This window comes from Arvicanthis niloticus, chromosome 1 (assembly GCF_011762505.2).
Source record: "Arvicanthis niloticus isolate mArvNil1 chromosome 1, mArvNil1.pat.X, whole genome shotgun sequence".
NCBI classification, from domain to species: domain Eukaryota; kingdom Metazoa; phylum Chordata; class Mammalia; order Rodentia; family Muridae; genus Arvicanthis; species Arvicanthis niloticus.
In genome coordinates this window covers 77,879,862-77,901,571 of record NC_047658.1, presented here as the reverse complement: position 1 = coordinate 77,901,571, position 21,710 = coordinate 77,879,862, and the positions used below count along the sequence as shown (strand labels likewise).

At 43.0% G+C, this 21,710-nt stretch overlaps 1 protein-coding gene across 7 annotated transcripts in view; it reads right to left on the bottom strand.

Annotated features, from left to right (window-relative positions):
• Znf143 (zinc finger protein 143) overlaps positions 1–21,710 on the bottom strand; it is a 36,434-nt gene that overhangs the window by 1,737 nt on the left and 12,987 nt on the right. For 5 of the 7 annotated variants that reach the window (XM_034524335.2, XM_076940729.1, XM_076940760.1 and 2 more), the window contains 11 exons: positions 21,004–21,087; positions 19,203–19,399; positions 17,519–17,593; positions 16,382–16,501; positions 13,597–13,672; positions 11,977–12,102; positions 9,921–10,100; positions 7,600–7,827; positions 4,938–5,086; positions 1,943–2,104; positions 497–643 (listed from right to left, as the gene is read on the bottom strand). In XM_034524335.2, the coding sequence (XP_034380226.1) occupies positions 497–643; positions 1,943–2,104; positions 4,938–5,086; positions 7,600–7,827; positions 9,921–10,100; positions 11,977–12,102; positions 13,597–13,672; positions 16,382–16,501; positions 17,519–17,593; positions 19,203–19,399; positions 21,004–21,087 (1,544 nt within the window). The remainder of the gene's footprint in view (positions 1–496; positions 644–1,942; positions 2,105–4,937; positions 5,087–7,599; positions 7,828–9,920; positions 10,101–11,976; positions 12,103–13,596; positions 13,673–16,381; positions 16,502–17,518; positions 17,594–19,202; positions 19,400–21,003; positions 21,088–21,710) is intronic. The other 2 variants (XM_034524326.2, XM_076940738.1) reach the window with 1 other exon arrangement.

Here is a 21,710-nt window from a genome sequence, read left to right as displayed (position 1 = left end):
CAAAGCAAAGGTGGTGAGGAACAATGCTAGCTTATGTTTTGAGTAAGGCCTAGGCAAGTGAGCTTCGACTTCTGGTCTTCCTGACTTCACTTCCTGAGTGTTCAGATTAGAGGCCTAGGCCACCAGGCCTGGCTTCTATGGTGCTCGGGACAGAGCCCAGAGCCTGCCAAACAAGCACTCTACCAGCCGAGCTACACCCCAGCCCATGTTGGTGGTTTATTTTGCTTGTCTGAGGAAGGGACTCTACATGGCCCTGGCTGTCCTGGAACGCACTGAGATCACCCTGCCTCTACATCCTGAGTGCTGGGGTTAACAGTGCATGCCACTACTGCCCAGCTTCTGGTCTTTTGAGATCAACTACATTAGAGTAATTGTTTTACATTTACTATATCATGTTAGGCACCCGGATGATTGTGCACACGGTATAAACACAGAACAGTTACACGTAAGACCCAGAGTTGTCAGCAGTGCTGCTGCTCACCTAGTCTGTACTCACCTGAACTGCAATTTGGGTGCCATTGGACGTTGCCACTAAGGTCAGAGGTCTGGTTTCTGTAGTTACTAAATGATGGCTATGTTGTTGGTGTCCCATTTCTGAAGAGGCTGTATGAAATGCTGCCAGGTCTTGAGCGACAATTGCAACCTTAAATGAAGCAAAATGAACAAAACACACATGAATAATTATATCTATAACTGAAAGAGGTTAGTCCATTTTGTGTTGGGGATCAGTTGTGTAGACACTGCTGGAAAAGGGCATATGCCCTGTCCAGGCTACACTCTCATTTGAGAAGGTGAAGGCTCAGGGAGAAGTGACTTAACTACAATCATGAAGCATGCCAATGGCAAAACAGTTACAAGATACTGGGAAATGGATCTGCTATGTCTAACTCTAGGGAGACGAAGCCTCTCTAGGTTCTGTTACCCAAAGTAGGTGCTGAGGAAGTTACAAAGGCCAACTAATGCACCCCACAGATGCCTACTTATTCTGAGTGTGGATCAACCTAACTTCTTGCATCTAACTGGAGAGCCTGGAAGGATTAGTGACATTACTGATGACCAGCAATGTCTCCTTAGATACAGTCCCCATCTGAGTGAGACTCACGGATCTCAGTAGTATCTCCTGAAGCCTGTAACCCGATAGGTTAACCCAGCCACAATTACAGCTTAAAATTCTCTTATTTTTAATTTACATGTATGGGTGTTTGACTGCACATACAGACACATGCTTCCTGCCTGGAGAGGCCAGAAGAGGGCAAGAGATGCCCTGGAACGAGAGTCACAGACAGTTATTAGTTGCCATGTGGTTGCTGAGACTTGAACCAGGTCCCCTAGAACAACAGCCAGTGATCTTAACCACTGAGCCACCTCTCCAGCCCTTTTTTGGTGGTGGTTTTGTTTATTTGCTTGTTTGGTTTTTAAACAAGGTCTCTCTGTGCAACCCTAGCTGGCCTGGAAATTGCTCTGCACACCAGGCTAGTCTCAACCTCAACTTGCCTCTGCCTCTCAAGTGCTGGGACTAAAGGCATGCACCTGTATGCCTAGCTGTATGTGTGTGCTTTAAATTTATTTTTAATATGTTTGTGTTTGTGGACGTATATGCTGTGTATATGTGGGTGCCCTTGGAGGCCAGCTGGATTTTAGGCAGTTGTAAGTTGCTTAGTGTGTGTGCTGGGTCCTCTGGAAGAGCAGCAAGCACTCTTAACCACTAAGCTGCTTCTCCAGTTCCTCACTTCATCTACTGTTAACTTTATGGTACTGATGTAACTATAACTCCTATTTATAGATGGAGAAAAAAATAACTCCAGGGACTAATTAGCTAAAGAAGTTATAAACTGGGGGTCAGCCTGAAGTTCACATCTCTAAATAAGAATGTATAGCCCAGCTTCTAAGCAAGTTTTGCCGTAGATGAATGTGCTGACTAACAGTGAACAAAAGCAATTACCTGCTGTCCTTCTGTGCCCTCAGCAGTGACCATGGCAACAGAGTGTGTTCCTGCTGAGGAGATAACTGCATCGTGAGTGGGGACTGTGATGGGTGTGCCATCCTGTGTTACCATGGTGATGGTGTTGCCAATGGCCTGCATGTCAGCTTGAGATATGTTGACCTGCAAAAACAGTGCATTTTACAAACCAGTCAATATTTCCTGTTACATGTGACAATCTTAACTAAGGACAGAGCCTAATCATTCACACAAGCCTCCTCTGTGGGAGAAAATCAACCATGCAATGGAATATAATCTTTCATTCATCAGACAAGTCTATGTCTGGTTGGTTTTTGTATTTGTGTTTTAGACAGGGTCTTTCTGTTTCCCATACTGGCTTGGAATAGTGCAGTAATCCTCCTGCCTCAGTTTCTTGCTTACTGAGGTTACAGCTGTCAGCCACTACTCCCCCACTTCTGCTGTAATTGTGTATCTTCACAGGGCCTAACTCTTCCTTCTCTAGCCATCTCTAGCTTGACACCTTGCACGCTGCTGAAATCTCTGTTCCCCATGTTCCAAATTTTCTGTGTGTACTTCACCTTCCAACTTCTTTACAAACTTTTAAATCCTATCTTCTATCATTCTATCATGTCAAATCTGCATCTGACATGCCAACCACTACTGTCTCTCTCTCTCTCTCTCTCTCTCTCTCTCTCTCTCTCTCTCTCTCTCTCTCTTCCGAGACAGGTTTCTCTGTATAGCCTTGGCTGTCCTGGAACTCACTCCGTAGACCAGGCTGGCCTCGAAGTCAGAAATCCGCCTGCCTCACTACTGTCTCAAAATACCAAAAACCCTGTCTCAAAAAACCGAGGGGTGGGGGAGTAGAATGAGTATTCCAGGCCAGCTTGATCTACATGAAACTCTGTTTTAAAAAGACAAGTTATGAAAAGAAAGAAAGGTAGAGTGTGGTAGCACACCTGCAACTTCAGACCTTGGGAAGTGAGGCAGGAAGATTTCCGTAAGTTCAAGTCCTGGTCTACACAGAAGTCTAGGCCAGGATGGTTTGTGTAAAAGCCATCAAACCAAACCAAATCCCAATATTAAATAAAACTCAAAAAGTATACTGACTCTAGAAGGCAAGCTCTAATACAGATGGGCAGGAAGAAGGTTTCCCATGGAAGACAGAACACAGGAGGGAGAGATATCCCCATAATCCATCTGCCTCTTTTTCCCCTTTTTCCCAAAACTAAAACAACTCTAGCAAATGCTTTAAAAATCACATCAAAGCTGAGTTATTTTAGGTTACTGGCACCTACAAAAAAATGCCACATTTAGTTCTCAGAGGATATCCATTCTACCACTCTTCCTCAGAGAAAATCAAGATTCTTACTGAATCAACCCGGCTCGATGAAGCCATCTCAACACCGATGGTTTCTGGTAAGAAAAACTGCTCTGGTATGCAAATTTTACAGGCGTTCTTTAACTTACTTCCCTGGATGATGTCATCATGTCCTCATCACCTCAGTCAATGCTCTTAGGATTTCTCATCTTCATTCCTGAATTTAATCAGCTGCCAAGTCCCAGACCTACCCTGTGCTATGCTTCACCTAGACCCATTGCTTCTGCTTGTTTGAGACAGGGTCTCACCTGTAGAACAGGCTGGGATGGAACTCACTGAGACTCGCCTGCCTCAGGAGTGCTGGGATTAAAGTCACTTACCACCACACCTAGCAAGACCCATTACTTTAAAAAAATTATTTTTTTTATGTACTTGAGAATTTTGTTTATATATACATGTCTGCACACCAGAAGATGGCATTATATTCCATTATAGGCAGTTATAAGCCACCATGTGAGTTCTGGGAATTGAACTTAGGACCCCTGGAAGAGCAGTCAGTGCTCTTAACTGCTGTACTATCTCTCCAGTCAAGACACAGTACTTTTGAAGCTCACAATCTTTTAAAGCCCACACCAACTAAAGCCATTTGGATTCTATGGACATGTGGGACGTAAAACCATGCCAGAAAGTTTGGTAAGGTAGAGCAGGTTGAGACCTGGAGACTTGGTGGGCACATATCTGAGGCTTAGATGGCTCCTAGCTCCCTGTCAGATTCCTGACTTCGAACATGTTCCATGCTTCTCACCATGCTAATGAGGTACCTAGAGGCCAGGAGGGCTTAGCCAGTAAGCTTCCCTTCCCAGACATTCCTCCCTGCAAAAGGTATTTAATCTCAGGCCCATCCTGAGAAGCGGAGTATGGTTTTATACATGCATTTTCTGTCATGACAATAAACTGTTTGGAACCATGGACTGCCTCTTTTCATCAAGATCAGCTGTGGGAAGCCACGAAGAAGAAGGCCTTCACTTACAGAGTCACAGCCTCATCTCCTGTTGAAGGGCTTCCTGTGCTCCCAGCTACAACTGCCACCACGCCTGCCCCCACCAGACCCCATCAGCTTCAGCATTCCCACATCTCTGTGCTTCCATACAATTCCAGCACCCTACTGGCTGTGAAGCAAATGCGGCAGGGATAAGCACAGTCGAACTACCCAAGTTCTGCCTCCCCAAGAGGCCATGCCCTGTGGCAGATCAGACTAGGGCCTAAACCCTACATGGATACAAATACCCTCAACTGTTACTACTTCAGACAGTTCTTTTCAGCAGACCACAAAAGATCTGTAGCTCTCAACCTGTGGGTTGTGACCCCTTTGGGATCGAAAGACACTTTCATAGATGTCCCCTAAGACTATTAGAAAGCACATTACAATTCATAACAGTAGTAAAATTATGGTTATGAAGTAGCAACGAAAATAACATTGTGGTTGGGGGCAGCACAGCATGAGGAGCTGTATTAAGGGGTGGCAGCATTAGGAAAGCTGAGGACCACTGCTCTAGAGGCTTCAGCCCAAACATCATGCTTTGCTACTCAAGGGTTTCCTCCAGGGGCACCCAGCCTGTCTTTCAATTCCAGGTGCAGAAAAATATTTCACTTCCCTGGCTGTTAGTAGATACTTACATGTTGAGTTCCATCCTGTGATATGAGTGTGACTTGTTGACTCAACCCAGACTGGGTTACTGTGGCTACTTGTGTAGATACAATGTCCTCTCCTTCTACACCTGTGACATATGTGATCTGGGGCCCTTTAAGAACATCATCACCTTGACCTGTTTAAAATAAATGAATAATTTACTTGAACAACCAACCTATTTAGACAACATTAGAGATTTTAAACATGGAACAGAACTGAGAGCTAGGCATGGTAGTGGATGCCTTGGAAAGAGGAAGTAGTTCAAGGGCAGCCTTGGCTACACAAGGTATTCAAGGCCAATCTAGGTTGTACAAAACCTTGTCTCAAAAAAATAAACAAAAAGCAAAACCCTACTTTTATATTCTAAACCCTGAAAACAGTTTCAGAACCTTTTCTTAATGAGTCTATCTTCACATCTGGCAGGCCAAGCCAAATCAAATCAAATCACACCAAACCCAACCCAACCCAACCCAACCCAACCCTATCCATCAACTTCAAGTGTTCTGATTTGTGGAGGCCTCTCCTTTACACTTAGATGTGATGATTATGCGACACTGTGCACATATGTACGGGGACAGAGAGAGAGGGAAAATTATATGCAGAGAGATTTGCCCTCTTGGCAGGGAAAGTCTGTATCAAGCTCCTGAAGTCACACTTCCGACTCATGAAGGTAACAAAAGAGTCTATAAACATTAACCACAAAACCAGAATGGCTTGTACACACAACCTACTAACCTACTCAGTCTTTTAACATGTGAATGAGCAATCTATAAGTACACAATGACGTCACTGTGTAAAGACTATGCATTGGCTCTGCAGTTGATGACTCTCTGAGCTGGGGTTAATCATTTACTAAGTGACTCCATCCAGTTCAGGTACTTTTTTCTTCCACAAAAAACCAGCAAGTGAACAACAATTTCAGCAGCAGAGCTACTAGAGTGGGTGACTGACCAGGAAGATCACTGACCTCTCTCTTCTCAATGCTGGCCAGCCCCCACGGAGCAAGGAAGAAAGGAAAACTTTCCCTCTTCAAAGAAGAACTTAATATTGTACTACTAATTTAAGAATTAGTATATGAAGAATTTTAGTGTCAAGTCTAACTATCGTGTGTTCAGATGGCAACAGTCTCTGAGGTGTAATGTTCTTACCTTTTCTTTTCAGAGTTGTTTATATACCATTTTCCCCAAAGGTTACATACCCAGAGATCATGTCAGAGAAAGCACAAATCTCTATTTTTTGAAAAGTAATCATCATTGGGTTTTTTTGTTTTGTTTGTTCGTTTGCTTTTTCCAGGGTTTCTCATGATAGCCCTGGCTGTCCTGGAACTCACTTTGTAGTTTAGGCTGACCTGCTTCTGCCTCCTGAATGCTAGGATGAAGGCATACACAACCACTGCCTAGCCAATCATAGCTTTTAAGATATATTCTATTATAGGCCATTTTACAGAATGGAAAAACTTCTTATAGTCTGAGATATCAACATATAAGGAGGAGACTAAAGACATGCTGTACAATGTCTTATAAATGACATTTGACATTATTAAAACCTGCTTTTTTCCCCCCATGTGTAGTTGGGATGTGTACGCATGTGCATGCAGAGGCTGGGAGTTGGCATGAGTAGTTTACCTTGATAGCTTTCCACATTATTCACCAAGCCAGGGCCTCTCAATTAAACCCACTGATATGGCTAGTCTAGGTAGCCAGCATGCTCAGGGAGACCATCTCTGAATTCCAAGACTGGAATTAGTGGTGAAATTCCAACAGGCATTTGTGTGGGGTCTGGGGATCTGAACTCTGGTCCTTACACTTGCTGCCTGAACAGCACTTTAACAATGGTGTCATCTCCCAATCCCCAAAGTCTTTTTTTCTAATTAAAAGGATTTAGCAGTTGTATATTTGTTTGTTTTTTTCTTGTTAGCAACTTTCAAGAATAAAGTATGTCATTATTAACTGTAGTCATCATGTTGTACAATGTCTTCAGGACTTATGGCTCCCAGTGAAACGAAAGCTTACAGTCTTTACCTAGGTGCAGTGGCTCATGCCTATAAGCCCAGCATTTGGGAGGCTGTAGCAGGAAGACTATTCCAAATTCAAGACTAGCCTGTGCTACAGAGTAAGACTCTGCTGGGATGAGTTGTGTATGCCCCTAGGTGTGAGACGACTTGGAGGGTTTTGGCTAGAGAGCAGTCTTGCACTGGATACATTTGAGCAGGTGGGATTTCCCTAGGAACAACTTTTTTTTAAACTTAAATATTTCTGAACATTTCATTCAGGTGCTAAAAATGAGAAAAGAAGTCTTTGATTTCCCAGGCAGAACTGCCATACTGGCCATGTACTTTTCCATGTGCCAAACCCTCCTTCCATCTCTAAATCCCCGCCTTCCCTTCCCTTCCCTTCCCCAGGGCACTGCTTCTTTGCCTCCTTCACCCCATCCACCTTCATAATCTTTCCAAGAACATAACATTTCTTCAGGGAGCTTTCTCTGCTCTCCCAGAAGACACTAAGTTCTCCCTCTTCCACAAGGCAGAGCACCGGTGTCTTTCTGCAGCATGTGCAGAATCAGGTTTGAACAATTACGCAGATGAAATGGCAGCATTGGAGAAGATAGTGCTGTATGCTCACAAACAGATGTGAAGTGTTAGGCGCTCACCTGGAGAAGGCTCAAAGAAGGCCTCCTGCTCCTCCTCAATGGGCTCTGTGTCGTTGTGGGCTGTCCGTTTGTGCATGGCCAGGGTGGAGATCTGTTTGTATGTCTTCCCACAGTGGTTACAGTTGTATGGTTTAGAGTGTGTGTGAACGACATGGTGTTTATACAAACTGGAATATTCTGTAAACCGTTTGTCACACCCAGGAACTGTACAGACATATGGCTTTTCTCCTAAGGAAGGAAGACACACAAAAAGGTCAGTTTTTACATAGGTAGACAAAGTTACTCCACAGCTGAAGGGTAGGACTTCTAAAAAAAAATCAACAGGCAAATCATCTGTCAAGATAACCCAGTGGCCTAGCACGTGCTTAGCAGACATGATGCAAAACTCAATCCCTAGCACAGGGGAGTGTGTGTGAGGTGTCCCTTTTCATCCTCAGATGAAATAGCACATATGAAAAATTCCCTATGATTTTAACTTGGCTTAAAAGTACTACTGTCTGAGTAGCTGGAGAGATGGTTCAGTGGTTAAGGGTGCTTGCTTCTTTTCCAAAGGACCAGAGTTCAGGTCTCTGTGAGTTCAAGAGTAGAGTGTGTCCCAAGCCGGTATGGATTACAGTGTGATTAAATATGTGTGCCACCGGGCCTGACTCCATCTGTTCCTAAACCTGAAATTCACTGATTTGAGCAGATTAGCTGACCTCCTGCCATTGCCTCCTCAAAGATAGGATAACAAGCACATTTTGCTGTGCTCAGCTTTTTCTATGGGTGCTTGTATACTTGTATGGCAAGTGCTTATCAAGGAAGGCAGCTCTGCAGCCCATCACATTATCTGGTTCTACAGCACTTATATGATAAATGTTTATCAAGTGAGGCAACTGTGTAGCCCATAGCCCATCACAGTACCTGATACTATAGTGTTTAACCACAGCTTTTAGTTTTGGGCTAGGTGTCAGGAAGAGTTACAAACTAATCTTTAACTCTCCTTGTAAATTAAGGAAAAATTATGTGCACATGCGTGTCTCTGTGTACGTGTGTGCACGTGAGTGCAGGTGCCCAAAGAAGCCAGAAGAGGGCGTCATATCCCCCTGAATTTCCCGCAGTTGTGAGCCACCTGATAGGATGTGAGTGTTGGGAACCAAACTCAGGACCTCTGCAGGGACAGTACTTGCTCTTGACTACTGAATATCTATTCAGCCCTTTATAAATAAAAAACAGAAACAGCAAAGGTTTCTTTGGTTTGTTTGAGACACAGTTTTTCTACGTATTTCCTGGCTGTCATAGAACATAGTACATGGACCAGGCTGGCCTCTCCTTCAGAGATCCTCTAGCCTCTTCCTCTTGAATGCTGGCATTAAAAGTATGTGGCACCACATCCACACTTTATAAATAAATAAAAATACATTTTTTTAATTTATGTGTATAGGTGTTTTCCTATATACAGGTCCATGTACCAATTGAGTACAGTGCCCAAAAGAGATCAGAGAAGGGAATCATTTTCTCTGGAAGTGGAATTACTGATGGTTTTTAGCCTCCACATGGGTGCTAGGAACCAAGTCTGGGTCTTCTGAAAGAGCAGCTTTTAACTTCTCTCCAGCCCCTTTTAAAAATTATGTTCATTTATTGGTGTGTGTATGGGGTGGGGGGCTGCCTTGTCTGGCTTCAGTGGGAGAGGAAGCGCCTAGACTGGCAGAGATTTAAAGTGCCACCACTGTCTGAGGCAGGTGATTTCCTAAACAGTAAAATGGCTGTCAATTACAACTTGGAATGTCAGCCCAACTACTATTTAGGGTGCAGCAAAAACTACCACTAGGTGGCACCAAACAGTAAAAATGGGAACACTCACTGTAAGCCTTTTTTTTCCCTTTGTTTTTAAGTGTCCACTTATGGCTGACCTTACACCCACTATACAGCTGAAGATGACCTTGAACTTCTGATCCTGTTTTTCTAGCTGCCTAGTGCTGGTATTATGATGTACACAGCATTCCTCCTTCCTACTGGCTGTATTGACTCACCTGTGACACTTGATCAGCCTTACATAAAAGTACTGCATTTTATATTCTAAATCTTTCCCTCCCAGTTTGATCTCTTTCTTCCTTTATGTAGTTCTGGGATCAAAAAGAGACCCTCATTCATGTAAGCACTGAGGCAGTTACACAATGGTGGCTCTGCCTTTCTACTGCTGGGACTAAAGGCGTGTGCCATCACAGGTTAGCTCAGCAGAGGAAGTTTGGAGCTGCTTAACCTCTTCTCCTCATGTGAATGGGGAGGAAGAGAAGAGCTGGACGCCTTGAAGAACAGGGCAAGACACCAGCAGTCATTACCTGTGTGTATCCTCACGTGGTTTTTATAATTAGTTGCGCTGGCAAATGCCCTCCCACATCCAGGTTCTGTGCAGTAATAAGGTCTTTCTCCAGTGTGTGTCCTAATGTGCACTTTTCTGATATTTGATGTTGTAAAGGACCGACCGCAGCCTTCAATAGGACACTTAAAGGGCCTTTCTCCTAAAGATGCAAAAGAGAATAAATTAAACAGTGTAAAAAGAGAGAGAGAGAAAGAGAGAGAGAGAAAGAGAGAGAGATACACAGAGGTGGAAATGTCCTGTGTCTCTGCAACCTGCTGGCCCTGAGTTTCCCTTCTAAGCATTGCTGTGATTCTGGAGAGAGCATCTTATACTGAAAACTTGGCATTCAACACTTATCAGTGGCTGTGACTTTCTAAGATAGAATCATCAAGTGGGCATATAAAAAACTGCCGGGCAGTGGTAGCCCACGCCTCTGATCCCAGTACTTGGGAGGCAGAGGCAGGCGGATTCCTGAGTTCAAGGCCAGCCTGGTCTACAGAGTGAGTTCCAGGACAGCCTGGGCTATACAGAGAAGCCCTGTCTTGAAAAACCAAAAATAAAATAAAATAAAAAATAAAATAAAATAAAAAATAAAAATAAAAAACTGAGCTGAGAAAAGCACAAACCAACATGTCAGAGGAAAGATAAAGAAGAAACAGGACTAGAACTAATTTGGCTAACTAGAACAGGACTAGAACTAGATGGCTTAGTGGGTATAAATGCTTGCTGCCAAGCCAAACCCACCGAATTGGATCCCTGGAACCTAAAAGTTAGAAGTGGACAATCAACACCAGAAAAACCGTTCTTAACCCCATCAAGTGCCATTTGTATGCAGACACATACAAAAATAAGTGTAATAAAATTTTATTTTAAAAAAAGGATTAAATCTGTAACATAGAAGTCCCTAAGCTTATTTCCTATTTTATTTATTCTATATACCACAAAGAAAAACAATATCTGGGTCCAGTGAAATAGCTTAAAGCTCTTGTCACCAACTCTACTAACTGCGTGAGTTGTATCCCTGGGAACTACATAGTAGAGAAGGTGAGAGCCAAGTTCTGTAAGCTGTCTTCTGGTGTTCACACACACAGCGTATTGTGAGCCCATAATAATAAATACAAAAATTTTTTTTTGCTTTTTCTTTAAACTAGTACCCCCTCTCAACACATCAAAATATCTGAATTTACACACACACACACTCTATTGGAGACAGAATCAATCAACCTCTGTCTCTGTGTCTTTCTATCTCATTCTCCTCTCTCTGTCTTTCTCTCTGTCTCTGTGCAGCCCTTGGCTCTGTAGACCAAGCTAGCCTTGAACTTGGAGATCTGCCGGCTTCTTAGTCCAAGTACTGTGATTTCCATATCTGACCTCGGACATTTTCTTTACCAGCAGGAGACAAATTCAGTACCTAAGGGTCTTTTCTCAGTTTTGCTACTTATCAAATGTGTAACCCTAGGACAATAACCTTGTTACTCAGGTAATCTCTGAAACTGAGCGGGCTGATGATCTAGGGCTACTGGGCCTGTTTCTGGGGCTTTACCTTGTAAAGAAGCACACACACAGACAAACAGTGAATTGCATAGAATTTTAGGAATCTAAGACCCTGATAATGACTCCTTTCACCTTTTTCAGGGACACCACCTTTTCCCTCAGATTAAGCATTCCTGGGCTGGGGGCTGGAGAAATGCTGGCACTCAGCGGTTAAGAGCACTGACTGCTCTTCCAGAAGACCCCAGTTCAATTCCCAGTACCCACATGGCAGCTAACAACTGCCTGTAACTTTGGTTCTAGGGTACTGATACTCTTGCACCAACCAACATAAAATTAAATAAATTATTAAAAAATAGTAATAAAATAAAAAGCATTCCTGGCCTAGCCTGATGGTACTAGCCTGTAATCCCAGAACCAGAATGGCTGATGCAAAAGTATCACAAATCCAAGGTCAGTCAGGCTAGACTACATGATGAGATCCACAGATCAGAAAGTAAAGAATGATTGCTGGTGTAGTTAGGGCACTCTGTCTATACCAGTACCTGTATGTGTTCTGATGTGCTTCTGTAGGTCTCCTGAAGTTTTGAAAGATTTTGTACAATTATCTTCTGAACACCGATATGGCTTTTCTCCGGTATGAGTTCTGAAATGACTTTTTAATCCATAACCTTTAAGAAAATTAAAAAGAAAATTCATCTGTACAATGCTCCTCTAAGCATGTTCTTGGGGCTAACCTATGGAAACATACAGTAAGCAGGAAGGATAAAACACTAGGCAGATAGAACAGGATCACTTTTTTTTTTTTTTTTTTTTTTTGAGACAGGTTTCCTCTGTGTAGCCCTGGCTATCCTGGAACTCACTCTGTAGACCAGGCTGGCCTTGAACTCAGAAATCCACCTGCCTCTACCTCCCAAGCACTGGGATTAAAAGCGTGAGCCACCACTGCCCGGCAGGATAACTCTTAAGAACATTCGAGGCAAGCTAGCTGTGGGGGCTGATACCTGTACTCCTAACATATAGAGGCTGAAACGGAAGGACTGCCATCAATTTGAGACCAGCAAGGAATGCAGTGTGAGACATTGCCTCAAAAGACAAACCAAACAAAAATATTCAATATTTAAAAAGGATGGGGCACCGGGCAGTGGTGGTGCACACCTTTAATCCCAGTGCTTGGGAGGCAGAGGCAGAGGCAGGTGGATTTCTGAGTTCGAGGCCAGACTGTTCTTCCAGGATAGCCAGGGCTACACAGAGGAAACCTGTCTCAAAAAAACAAAAAAACAAACAAACAAACAAACAAAAAAACCCAAAAAACAAAAACAAAAACAACCAAAACCAACAACAACAACAACAACAACAACAACAAAAAAAAAAAAAAAAAAAAAAAAAAAGGGTAGAGTTTGAGAGATAGCTCCGTGGTTAGAACTCACTCACTGCTCTTATAGAGCTCTGACCTGGGTTGGGTTCCCAGCATCTATCCCTGTGACAGAAGGCTTAATTCTTTGTGGCTCCCTAGGCCTGTTTTAATTATATTTTTAATTAGCATTTTTGGGAGGGTGGGGCATGGGGCATGACAGTTTTACTGCCAAATTAGGCTCCAGGCTGGTCTCAAATTCATAAGACATTTGCCTGCCTCTGCCTCCCCAGTGCTGGGATTAAAATTAAAATCATATACTATCACACCTGGCTTTTAAAAGCATGACTTTTACTTTTTCTGGTAGAAGAAAACAGAGGATGGAATGAGAAATACCAAATACATAGACACAGCTACATCTTTAGAGAAAAGTGGTAATACAGAAAGGGGTCCAGAGCAAGCAGGACAGGAAGCAGTTAAGAGACTGCAGAGGCTGGCTGGATGGCTCGGCAGTTCCAAGTCTCTAGCAGAGAACATGGGTTTGTCTCCCAGTACCCACAGCAGGTGGCTCACAACTGTTTCTAACTCCAGACCCAGGGGATCTAATCACCTCTTTGGGCTTTTAAGGCCATCTACACATACATGGTGCACATAAATTCAGCAGGCACACATACATACAAATAAAAAACAAATGCAAGGCTGAAAACCTGATCATGTGCTTTTTTGGACTCAAAATGGAAGGGGTCAGTCAGTTCGTGCCTCCTCTGGACAATCCCACTAGAACTAAGAAGTAAAGAAAATTTGTTTTTACCTGTTGCAAATGCTTTCCCACAGCCTGAATGCTCACACTGATAAGGCCGGTCTCCTGTGTGGGAGCGCTCATGGACCTGTTAGTAAAACACAAGCACAATTCTGTTTCTTTTACATGTTCTATAATAAAAAGTTCTCAAGATAAATCTAGTTTTTTCCTCTACTAGTAAATGGCTTTGGTTTTCCCTCCTTTTTCTTTTACTGTACTGGAGATGGAATGAGATGCAATAACTATGACTGAGCTATACCACTAGCCCTGTTGTATATTTTAAAATAAAGTTAATAGCAACTTTTCTACAAAAACTATAGGACAGTAATTTTTGAAGCAGACTCAGATGTTACATAGCAACAAGGGCTCCTTTAAAGTAAGGAACAGGATCATCTGAGTGCTTTCAGAGTGGTCAAAGGAGCTCCTAGGACACATATGCAAAACTGACACTGAGGAAGGGAGCACAGGGGTAGGCTTCCCAAAGTGAACTGTGGAATGCTAGAAAGCCATGCAACTGAAGCAAGGCACATTGTGCCTAGAGTGGCTTTGGGTACCTACTTTTCTCTCTCTATGTATGTATGTATGTATGTATGTACGTACGTACGTACGTACCTACCTACCTACCTACCTACCTACCTACCTGGGGTGGAGTCTCATGTACCCCAGGCTGACCCAAACACTCTATACAGGCAAGGATGACCTTGAGCTCTTGATCCCTCTCTTCCTCCCCAGTACCGGGGTTATAGGTGTGCACTGCCACACCCAGTTTGGGGGTGCTAAAGATAGATCCCAGGGCACATTACGCAAGCACTCTACTAACTGAACTACACCTGCAGCTCTGCATCTGCCTTTCTGTAAGCCTCAAGATCCTGTCTGTAAAGTGAGGTACACTATCCAGCACTGGCAACTGCTATGATACTTGAGTACTCATGTCAAGGGCCAACATTCCCTGAACCTTTAATGGGTTCATTCTTTTTAGTAATTTATATGAACAGTATTAACTAATTTTCACATCCTCTCTGTAAGGGAATGTTATGTTATAGACAGAGTCTCCTGTGTCCCAGGCTGGTTTTGTAGTGAGGGTGACCTTAATCTTCTGAGGCATCTGCCTCCACCCTTGAGCATAGACTAAGGGCATATGCCACCATGACCAGTGGGCACACACCTGAGGCTTAGGTGGCTTCCTGCCAGACTCCTGACTTAATGCTTCTCATATAAAAGAGACGTGACTTGGTCTTGTAGGCCCAAAGCAGATCTCTGTGCTAATGAGGTACCTAGAGGCCCAGAGAGCCTAGCCAGTAAGCTTTCCTTTCCAGACATTCCTTCCTGCAAAAGCTATTTAATCTCAGGCCCACCCTGAGAAGTGGGGTATGGTTTTATGTATCCATTTTCCACTAAGACAATAAACTGTTTAGAACCATGGACTGTCTCTTTTCACCAAGATCCGCCATGGGGAGCCATGAAGAAGGCCTTCACCCAGAGAGCAGCAACCTAATCTCCCGTAGAAGGCCTCTCTGCACTCCCAGCCACAACCACCACCAAGCCTGCATCCACCAAGCCAAGGACTATCATATCTGCTGGGACAAGCTAGAGCTCCCCTTCTCCCCCTGGCCCCAGGCTAGACGATGTCCCCAGCACCCTCCTCTACCACCCACTCCATTCCATTCTTTGATCTTCTGAGATTCCCGGCGGAGCCTGGATGTCTAAGATTGTAGCAGGCCCAGGGACCCCCAAACCAGCTCCAGCTTTCCCAAATCTAAGACTATGGTTTCCCACCCCAAGAGCAATGGTGCTTCAGTACTTCCCTGCAGCCGAGTACCTACCCTGGAAGCAGCGCAGGGTAAGCTCAGTCAAACTTCCTAAGGTCCGCCTCCCCAAGTGCTGGAGCCCTGTGGCAGAGCTGGGCCTACAGCCCTACAATCAGTGCTCTTAACCACTAAACCATCTCTCCAGCCCAGAGATGACCAGTTTTATAGATAAGGGAAAGTGAGGTATCAAGTGGTCACTCAATATGCTTAAATCATACATTCATAGATACAGGAAGTGTGCTCTAAGGTCACTGTCCCAAATATACTTCCTGACACAAGGTAAGTTACTCATTAAATCTGAGCTATTGTTAAAAGTCATGGCATATTATATTGTATTTTGTTGCAATTAAAATAAAAATATTGAGACTGGGTATAGTAGAATATACCTTAAAAACAGCCCCCCTCCAATTAATAAAAATATTGATGGGTATGATGGCATATACCTACAACCACAGAAATTAAGAGGGGAAAAAAGGGAGGCTCCAAATCTAAGGTCAACCTAAGCTACTCAGTGAGTTTAAGGCCAGTCTGAACTACACAGTGAGACGTTGTCTCATAAAACCAAAGACTGGCCAGGCGGTGGTGGTGCATACCTTTAATCCCAGCACTTAGGAGGCAGATCTCTGAGTTCAAAGCCAGCCTGACCTACAGAGTGCGTTCCAGGACAGCCAGGGTTATAAAGAGAAACCCTATCTCAAAACACAAAAACAACAACAAAAAAAAGTATGTTCCATAACCGAAATATACTAATTGTATTAAATTTAATATAGGCAGACTATCTGGTAGGGAATATCTGGAATTTGGGATACAGTGATAAATCATCTAAGTTCTTAAGGAACAGACAGTTGTTGAGTTTGTCCAGGCTCCTGTGTGTGTTAGTGTGAGTGTGTGTCAGTATCTTTTGAATGGGCGTGAACGGGGATGTCTGAGCTTGCTCATGCAGTCAGTGTCTGCAGTATGCTTATGAGTGCTACATTTCTCTCCTATACCTTAAGATGATGAGCTGTGGTATAGAGTTTTCCACACCCATCATATTTACACCGAAATGCCTTTTCTCCACTCTGTTGAGATTTAGGAGTTACTCTCGTAGCGTGTCCTTGTAAGACAATCTGAAAAAGACAAAATAAGACTTAAAGCACTCATATAAAATACAACAGATGCAATTACTATTTGCACAATAAAAAAGACAAAACCATATCACAAGCTATAACTCAGAACATCCTTATGCTAAGAGTCTAGGACTTCAAGTTAGGAAAATTCTCTCTGTTCTAAGGCTTCAAAAAGTCAGTGTTCTGCAAGACTGCAGTTTGACCTCACAGATCTATTGCCACCTAAAAAACCTCTAGGATGTGTCTGTGCCATGGCTTAGGAGGCTAAGGCAGTAATATTATGAGCTTAAGGCCAGGCTGAGCTATACAGTAAGAGTCCTACTTAAGATATCTAAAATAAACAAAATTTCCATTGTACATTGTTACTTCTTGATATACTTTTTCCCCCCCAAAGGAAATGGAACCTTAAAATAATTTTAAATGCATTTTTAATTTCAAAGACCATAGTAGAGAAGGCATCAGGTCAACTGAATCTCATTGTGATAGGATCCATGTGACTCTAGTCTACACTTCAATTCAACAGGTCATTTTTAATGGATCAACATTATAAAAATATAAACAATGACACTTCTCCTAAGGCCTTTTGAAGATTACTATCTATTTCAGAAATGATAACACCAAGGGTTGGATTTTGCCTAGCAAGCATGAGGCCCTAGGTCCAATCCTTAATACTGCCAACAAAACAAATCAAACCCCAGGAATTCTAAAACCACAGAATTTGCAAATGGGTTTAGAGAAAGATGGCTCAGAGGTTCAGATATGATGCTTTCTACCAGAGGACCCAAGTTTGGTTCCTTGCACCATGTCAGGCAACCCTTAACTGCCTTTAACCCCAACCACAGGGCATGCGTATCTCAGGACTCTGGTATGCATGGGTGCCAGTACTTACCTGCACATATGCACCCAGACATCCAGGCATGCTTACACTCAGGCACACATACACTTGCACACACACAATTTAAAAACTCAAAATCAAAACAAAAACACCTTTAAACAGACAAGCCTTGGTTTCCATACCTGCATTTTTTTCTCCTGCTCGCTTTCTCCCATCACTCCTGTACTTGTTACACCTTCGCTGCCGTCAATGGACACCTAAAGTAATAAAGGAAAACTTGCAAGGGTTTCATCATTTATTTGCAGTGCTAGGGACTGAACCTAAGACCTATACACATTAGATAAGTACTGTACAAATGAGCTATTCCTCAGGCCCCTGTCTGGTATTTTGATAACGGTTTAAGCTGGGTGATATGCAGATTTATTATTACTATTATTGTGTATTTTAAAAATTCTCCCAAATTAAGAAGTAACAAACTATTATTTATTTAGTATTATGGTGTTGAGTATTGAACTCAAAGGCCCATGTATTGTAGGCAAGCATTCTATTATTGAACCATAGCAGCTAGGTTCTCCAATTGGGGCATCTAAGTGAGACAGTATCGCATGTGGTGCAGTCAGCTCCTGAACTCACTATACAGTCAAAGCTGACCCTGAATTCCTGATCTTTCTGCCTCCACATTCATGATGCTGGGATTACAGCCATATCTCCGAGTCCCACTCCCCATCCAAACTTCTAATTATATGATAGGTATACCTTTGGGGCAGGGTAAAAACATTTAAGAATCTTCCCTACTTCTCATGTTCTCTTTTAAGATGAGGTTTTATTATTTGTTCCAAGTCGAGTCCTGAACTTCTAGACTTGAGAGATCTTCACTCAGCTTCCTAAGTAGCTGGGATGACAGGCATGCACCCTCATGATTACCTCAAAAACTAGTGGTTTTTATATAAAATTCAAGGCTTCCCTTCACTTTTTTCTAATCTCTAATTTCTAATCTCTGTTTTCCCCTCTTATGATGTCCTTTATGGGACTCATCCTTGACCTTCTTTTTGTGAATTATCAACTATTCATTTATGTCTTTTAAGTTTACTTCATTCTGTTATTGTTCTTCAGCTATTTCCACATTTCTGTTTTTAATGTTTAAGTTTCACTTTATGCATGTCAATGTGCCGACAGCAGTGCAGTGCCTGCTGAGTCTGGGCGGCTGACTCACCACGTGGGTTGTAAAAGTCACAGGCGAGTCCCCGAAGCAAGAGCAACAAGTGTTCTCTTTTCATGAACTTGGAGATCCGCCTGCCTCTGCCTCCCAAGTGCTGGGATTAAAGGTGTGCTCAACCTCCACCACTGGGCACAAGTGCTCTTAACTGAGCCATCTCTCTGCATGTCTTTAATTGTTGTTAAGACAATTAAATATAGCCCAACATATAGACAATACATAGCCTGCATTTGGCTTTAAACCTGTGATCATCTGTGGGATTACAAGCATGCATTATATTCCTGGCATTCACTTATTTGAAAATAAACACTGAATTCTTCAGTACTGACTGACTCATTTTTTATTTTAAATTGCTAGCTGCTGCCTCCTTCTTTCTCCTCCTTTTCTTTTTCTTTTTTTTCTTTTTCTTTTTCTTTTTTTTTTTTTTTTCTTTTTGCTAGTTTTGCTTTTGAGACAGGGTCTTATTTACTCCAGGCTAGCCTTCAACTTATTATGTACCTAAGGATGACAATGAACTTCTCACCTTCCTGCTCTACCTAAATGATCTGTGCAGTGTGAGTACTGACACTCAGAGCTTCGAGCACAGTAAATACTCAACTGAAATACACCTCCAGTCCAGAGATTGGTACTGAAGTTACAAAGTGCCATACCTTTGCTGCATACTGCTCCAAAGCACTAATGGTATCTGGGTCAATTGTGGCATCTCCAGTGTGCAGCCCTGCCACTGTCCCATCAGCCTGAATTGCCAAGATGGTATCAGACTGTGGGACTTGCACTGCATGGTGGATATAAGCTGTTGTGCCATCTTCCAATTGAACTGCCTGAAGTGAGCTCTGGTCATAACTGTCTGAGGGGAAGGAAGTAAAAAGCACTATATTAAAAGCATGTCAGTCCACCAACCCTCTTGGCTTTTCCTTATAGCTCATCTCCATTCCTTTGCGTCAGTCATCAATCCACAGAAATACTTTCTACCATGAACCCACAGTGACCACAACTGGCTGGGATGCAGACCGGTGATTTTATTGTCCTTCCTGCCCCTGATTCTGATCTCTCAAGACTTAGTCTTCCTTCTAACACAGACTGTTAGCAGGAGCCCCTCTCTCATCCCATCTTTACTTCCTAGGCCTCTGCCTCTTGGCACACACCCCAGTCCCCTTAACTATTTCCTATGACCTATCTCAGACTTTCCTCCTAGACCAGCTCCATTTCTCTGTGTAACTCCCACAAAGTCCTAGCACTGCAGTGCTCTCTACCAGGAACCCACAGTACCACATCTGCATAGAACACAGAGGGCAATAGTAACCAAAGAATGGAACACTCACCCAACAAAGACCAATATCTAACCCAAAAAAACACCCCAATATTATAACCCCAGATGGCTAGATCCAGCACAAAAACACAAATCTTATTGCAAGAGACTGTGAGAAATGCAGTTAAGCTGAAGCATAAGACAAAGACTTAAAGATAATAATTCTGAATATATTCATGGACCTTAAAGAAGATGTGAAAAAGTGTCTTAAGACTATGAAAACACTAACAGTTGAATGAAATAATGAGAACCGTTCAGGACATGAAAATACAAATAGAATATATTTTTAATAAAGTCTGAGAGCCAGGTGGTGGTAGTGTACACCTTTAATCCTGGCATTTGGGAGTCAGATCTCTCGTGTTGTTCAAGACAAGCCTGGCCTATAGAACAAGTTCCAGAACAGCCAGAGCTGCATAGAGAAACCCTGTCTTGAAAAATCAACCAACCAAACCCCTTCTCCCACCCCACCCCACTCCCCAAAAAAAACCTAAACCAGGATCCATCTTTCTGCTACATCTAAGAAATACACTTCACTATCAAAGACAGAGATCCCTTCCGGATAAAAGAATGGAAAGATGTTGCCTGTAGCCTAAGCTGTCCTGATACTCAATGGTGGAAGGCTATCTTCAGCAGTGATCTTCCTGCTGCTGCCTCCCAAATCCTCGAATTACAGGCTTAGGCCCCCATACCCAGAACTGCCTACATGACTTACATTCATTTAATCTGTACAAAAATAGTGTGAGTCAGAACTTACCACCTTTACTGTATAGATAGGAGCCTGAGGCCTAGGACATTAAAGTCACTTTCCTTAGGAACATTAAAAAAAGCCTCCACATTTAACATTTGACCTAAAGAATAACATACTCATTTTTAGTACAAAGAGAGAAAGCATGATTTAGACTCATGTTAGTTCCTGGTATTCAAACACCTAGCTCCAAAGTTTGTGCTGTTTGTTGTGATAAAATGTTCCTGGACAGCTCAAACTGCCACAAAGTTTTTCCTTACATGATAGCCCAACCTGCTGCCTTGTGCTTCAACAAATAACTGTTTCCCATGACAGCGTTCCAGCAGCCAAGACGGTTCTCATTTTCCCGCACCCCCAGTGCTTCCTCACGTTATTTACATTCACAAAGCCACAGTACCTTTCGAAGTGTGGTGGATAAATGCAGTCGTTCCGTCTTCTAGCTGCACGGCTTGCCCGTCCTCCAGCCGCAAACTGTCCCCTGCTCAAGAGCAATGCTTACATTTAGATCCCTTATTTCAGTGCATTCCAGTTAACTCACACAGCAGCAACAGTCTGCTTAACACATAAATCGATTTTAAGAGTCACAGGACACCTAAGTAATCTCAGTAAAGTTGCTTTGAAAAGGTATTTCAAGGAAAAGGGAGTTTCCTTGAGACTTGTCTCAGGAATACATGCCAGGGATGAGGAGAGTTGAAGAAGAGAAGACAATGAGTGGAGGGTTCAGGTCCAACAGCAGCTGCAGTTCCTTAGGACTGCTGTCTACTCATTTCCTGAGCGCAGCCCAGCAACGTCTCTTCCATTTTCTTTTGGAGAAGTCTTGGATAAGTTCGATTCTCTGTTTGGTATCTACTGACTTGTCTTTTCAGAGGAAGACCAGTAGTCAGCAAGTTTATGTAGTAAGAACCAGCTGAGGTAGCAAACTCTGAGATCGGAGAATTCGAGGAGTTTCTTGTGTTGTTGTTGTTTTTTAAACAAATGGTCTCCTTGTACAGACCAAGCTATCTTGCATGGGCCTCACTATATAGAGCAAGGTGGCCTCAGACTCCGAGACCTGCCTCCACTGAGTGCTGGGATTGAAGGCATGTGCTACCACGCCTGGCTGCT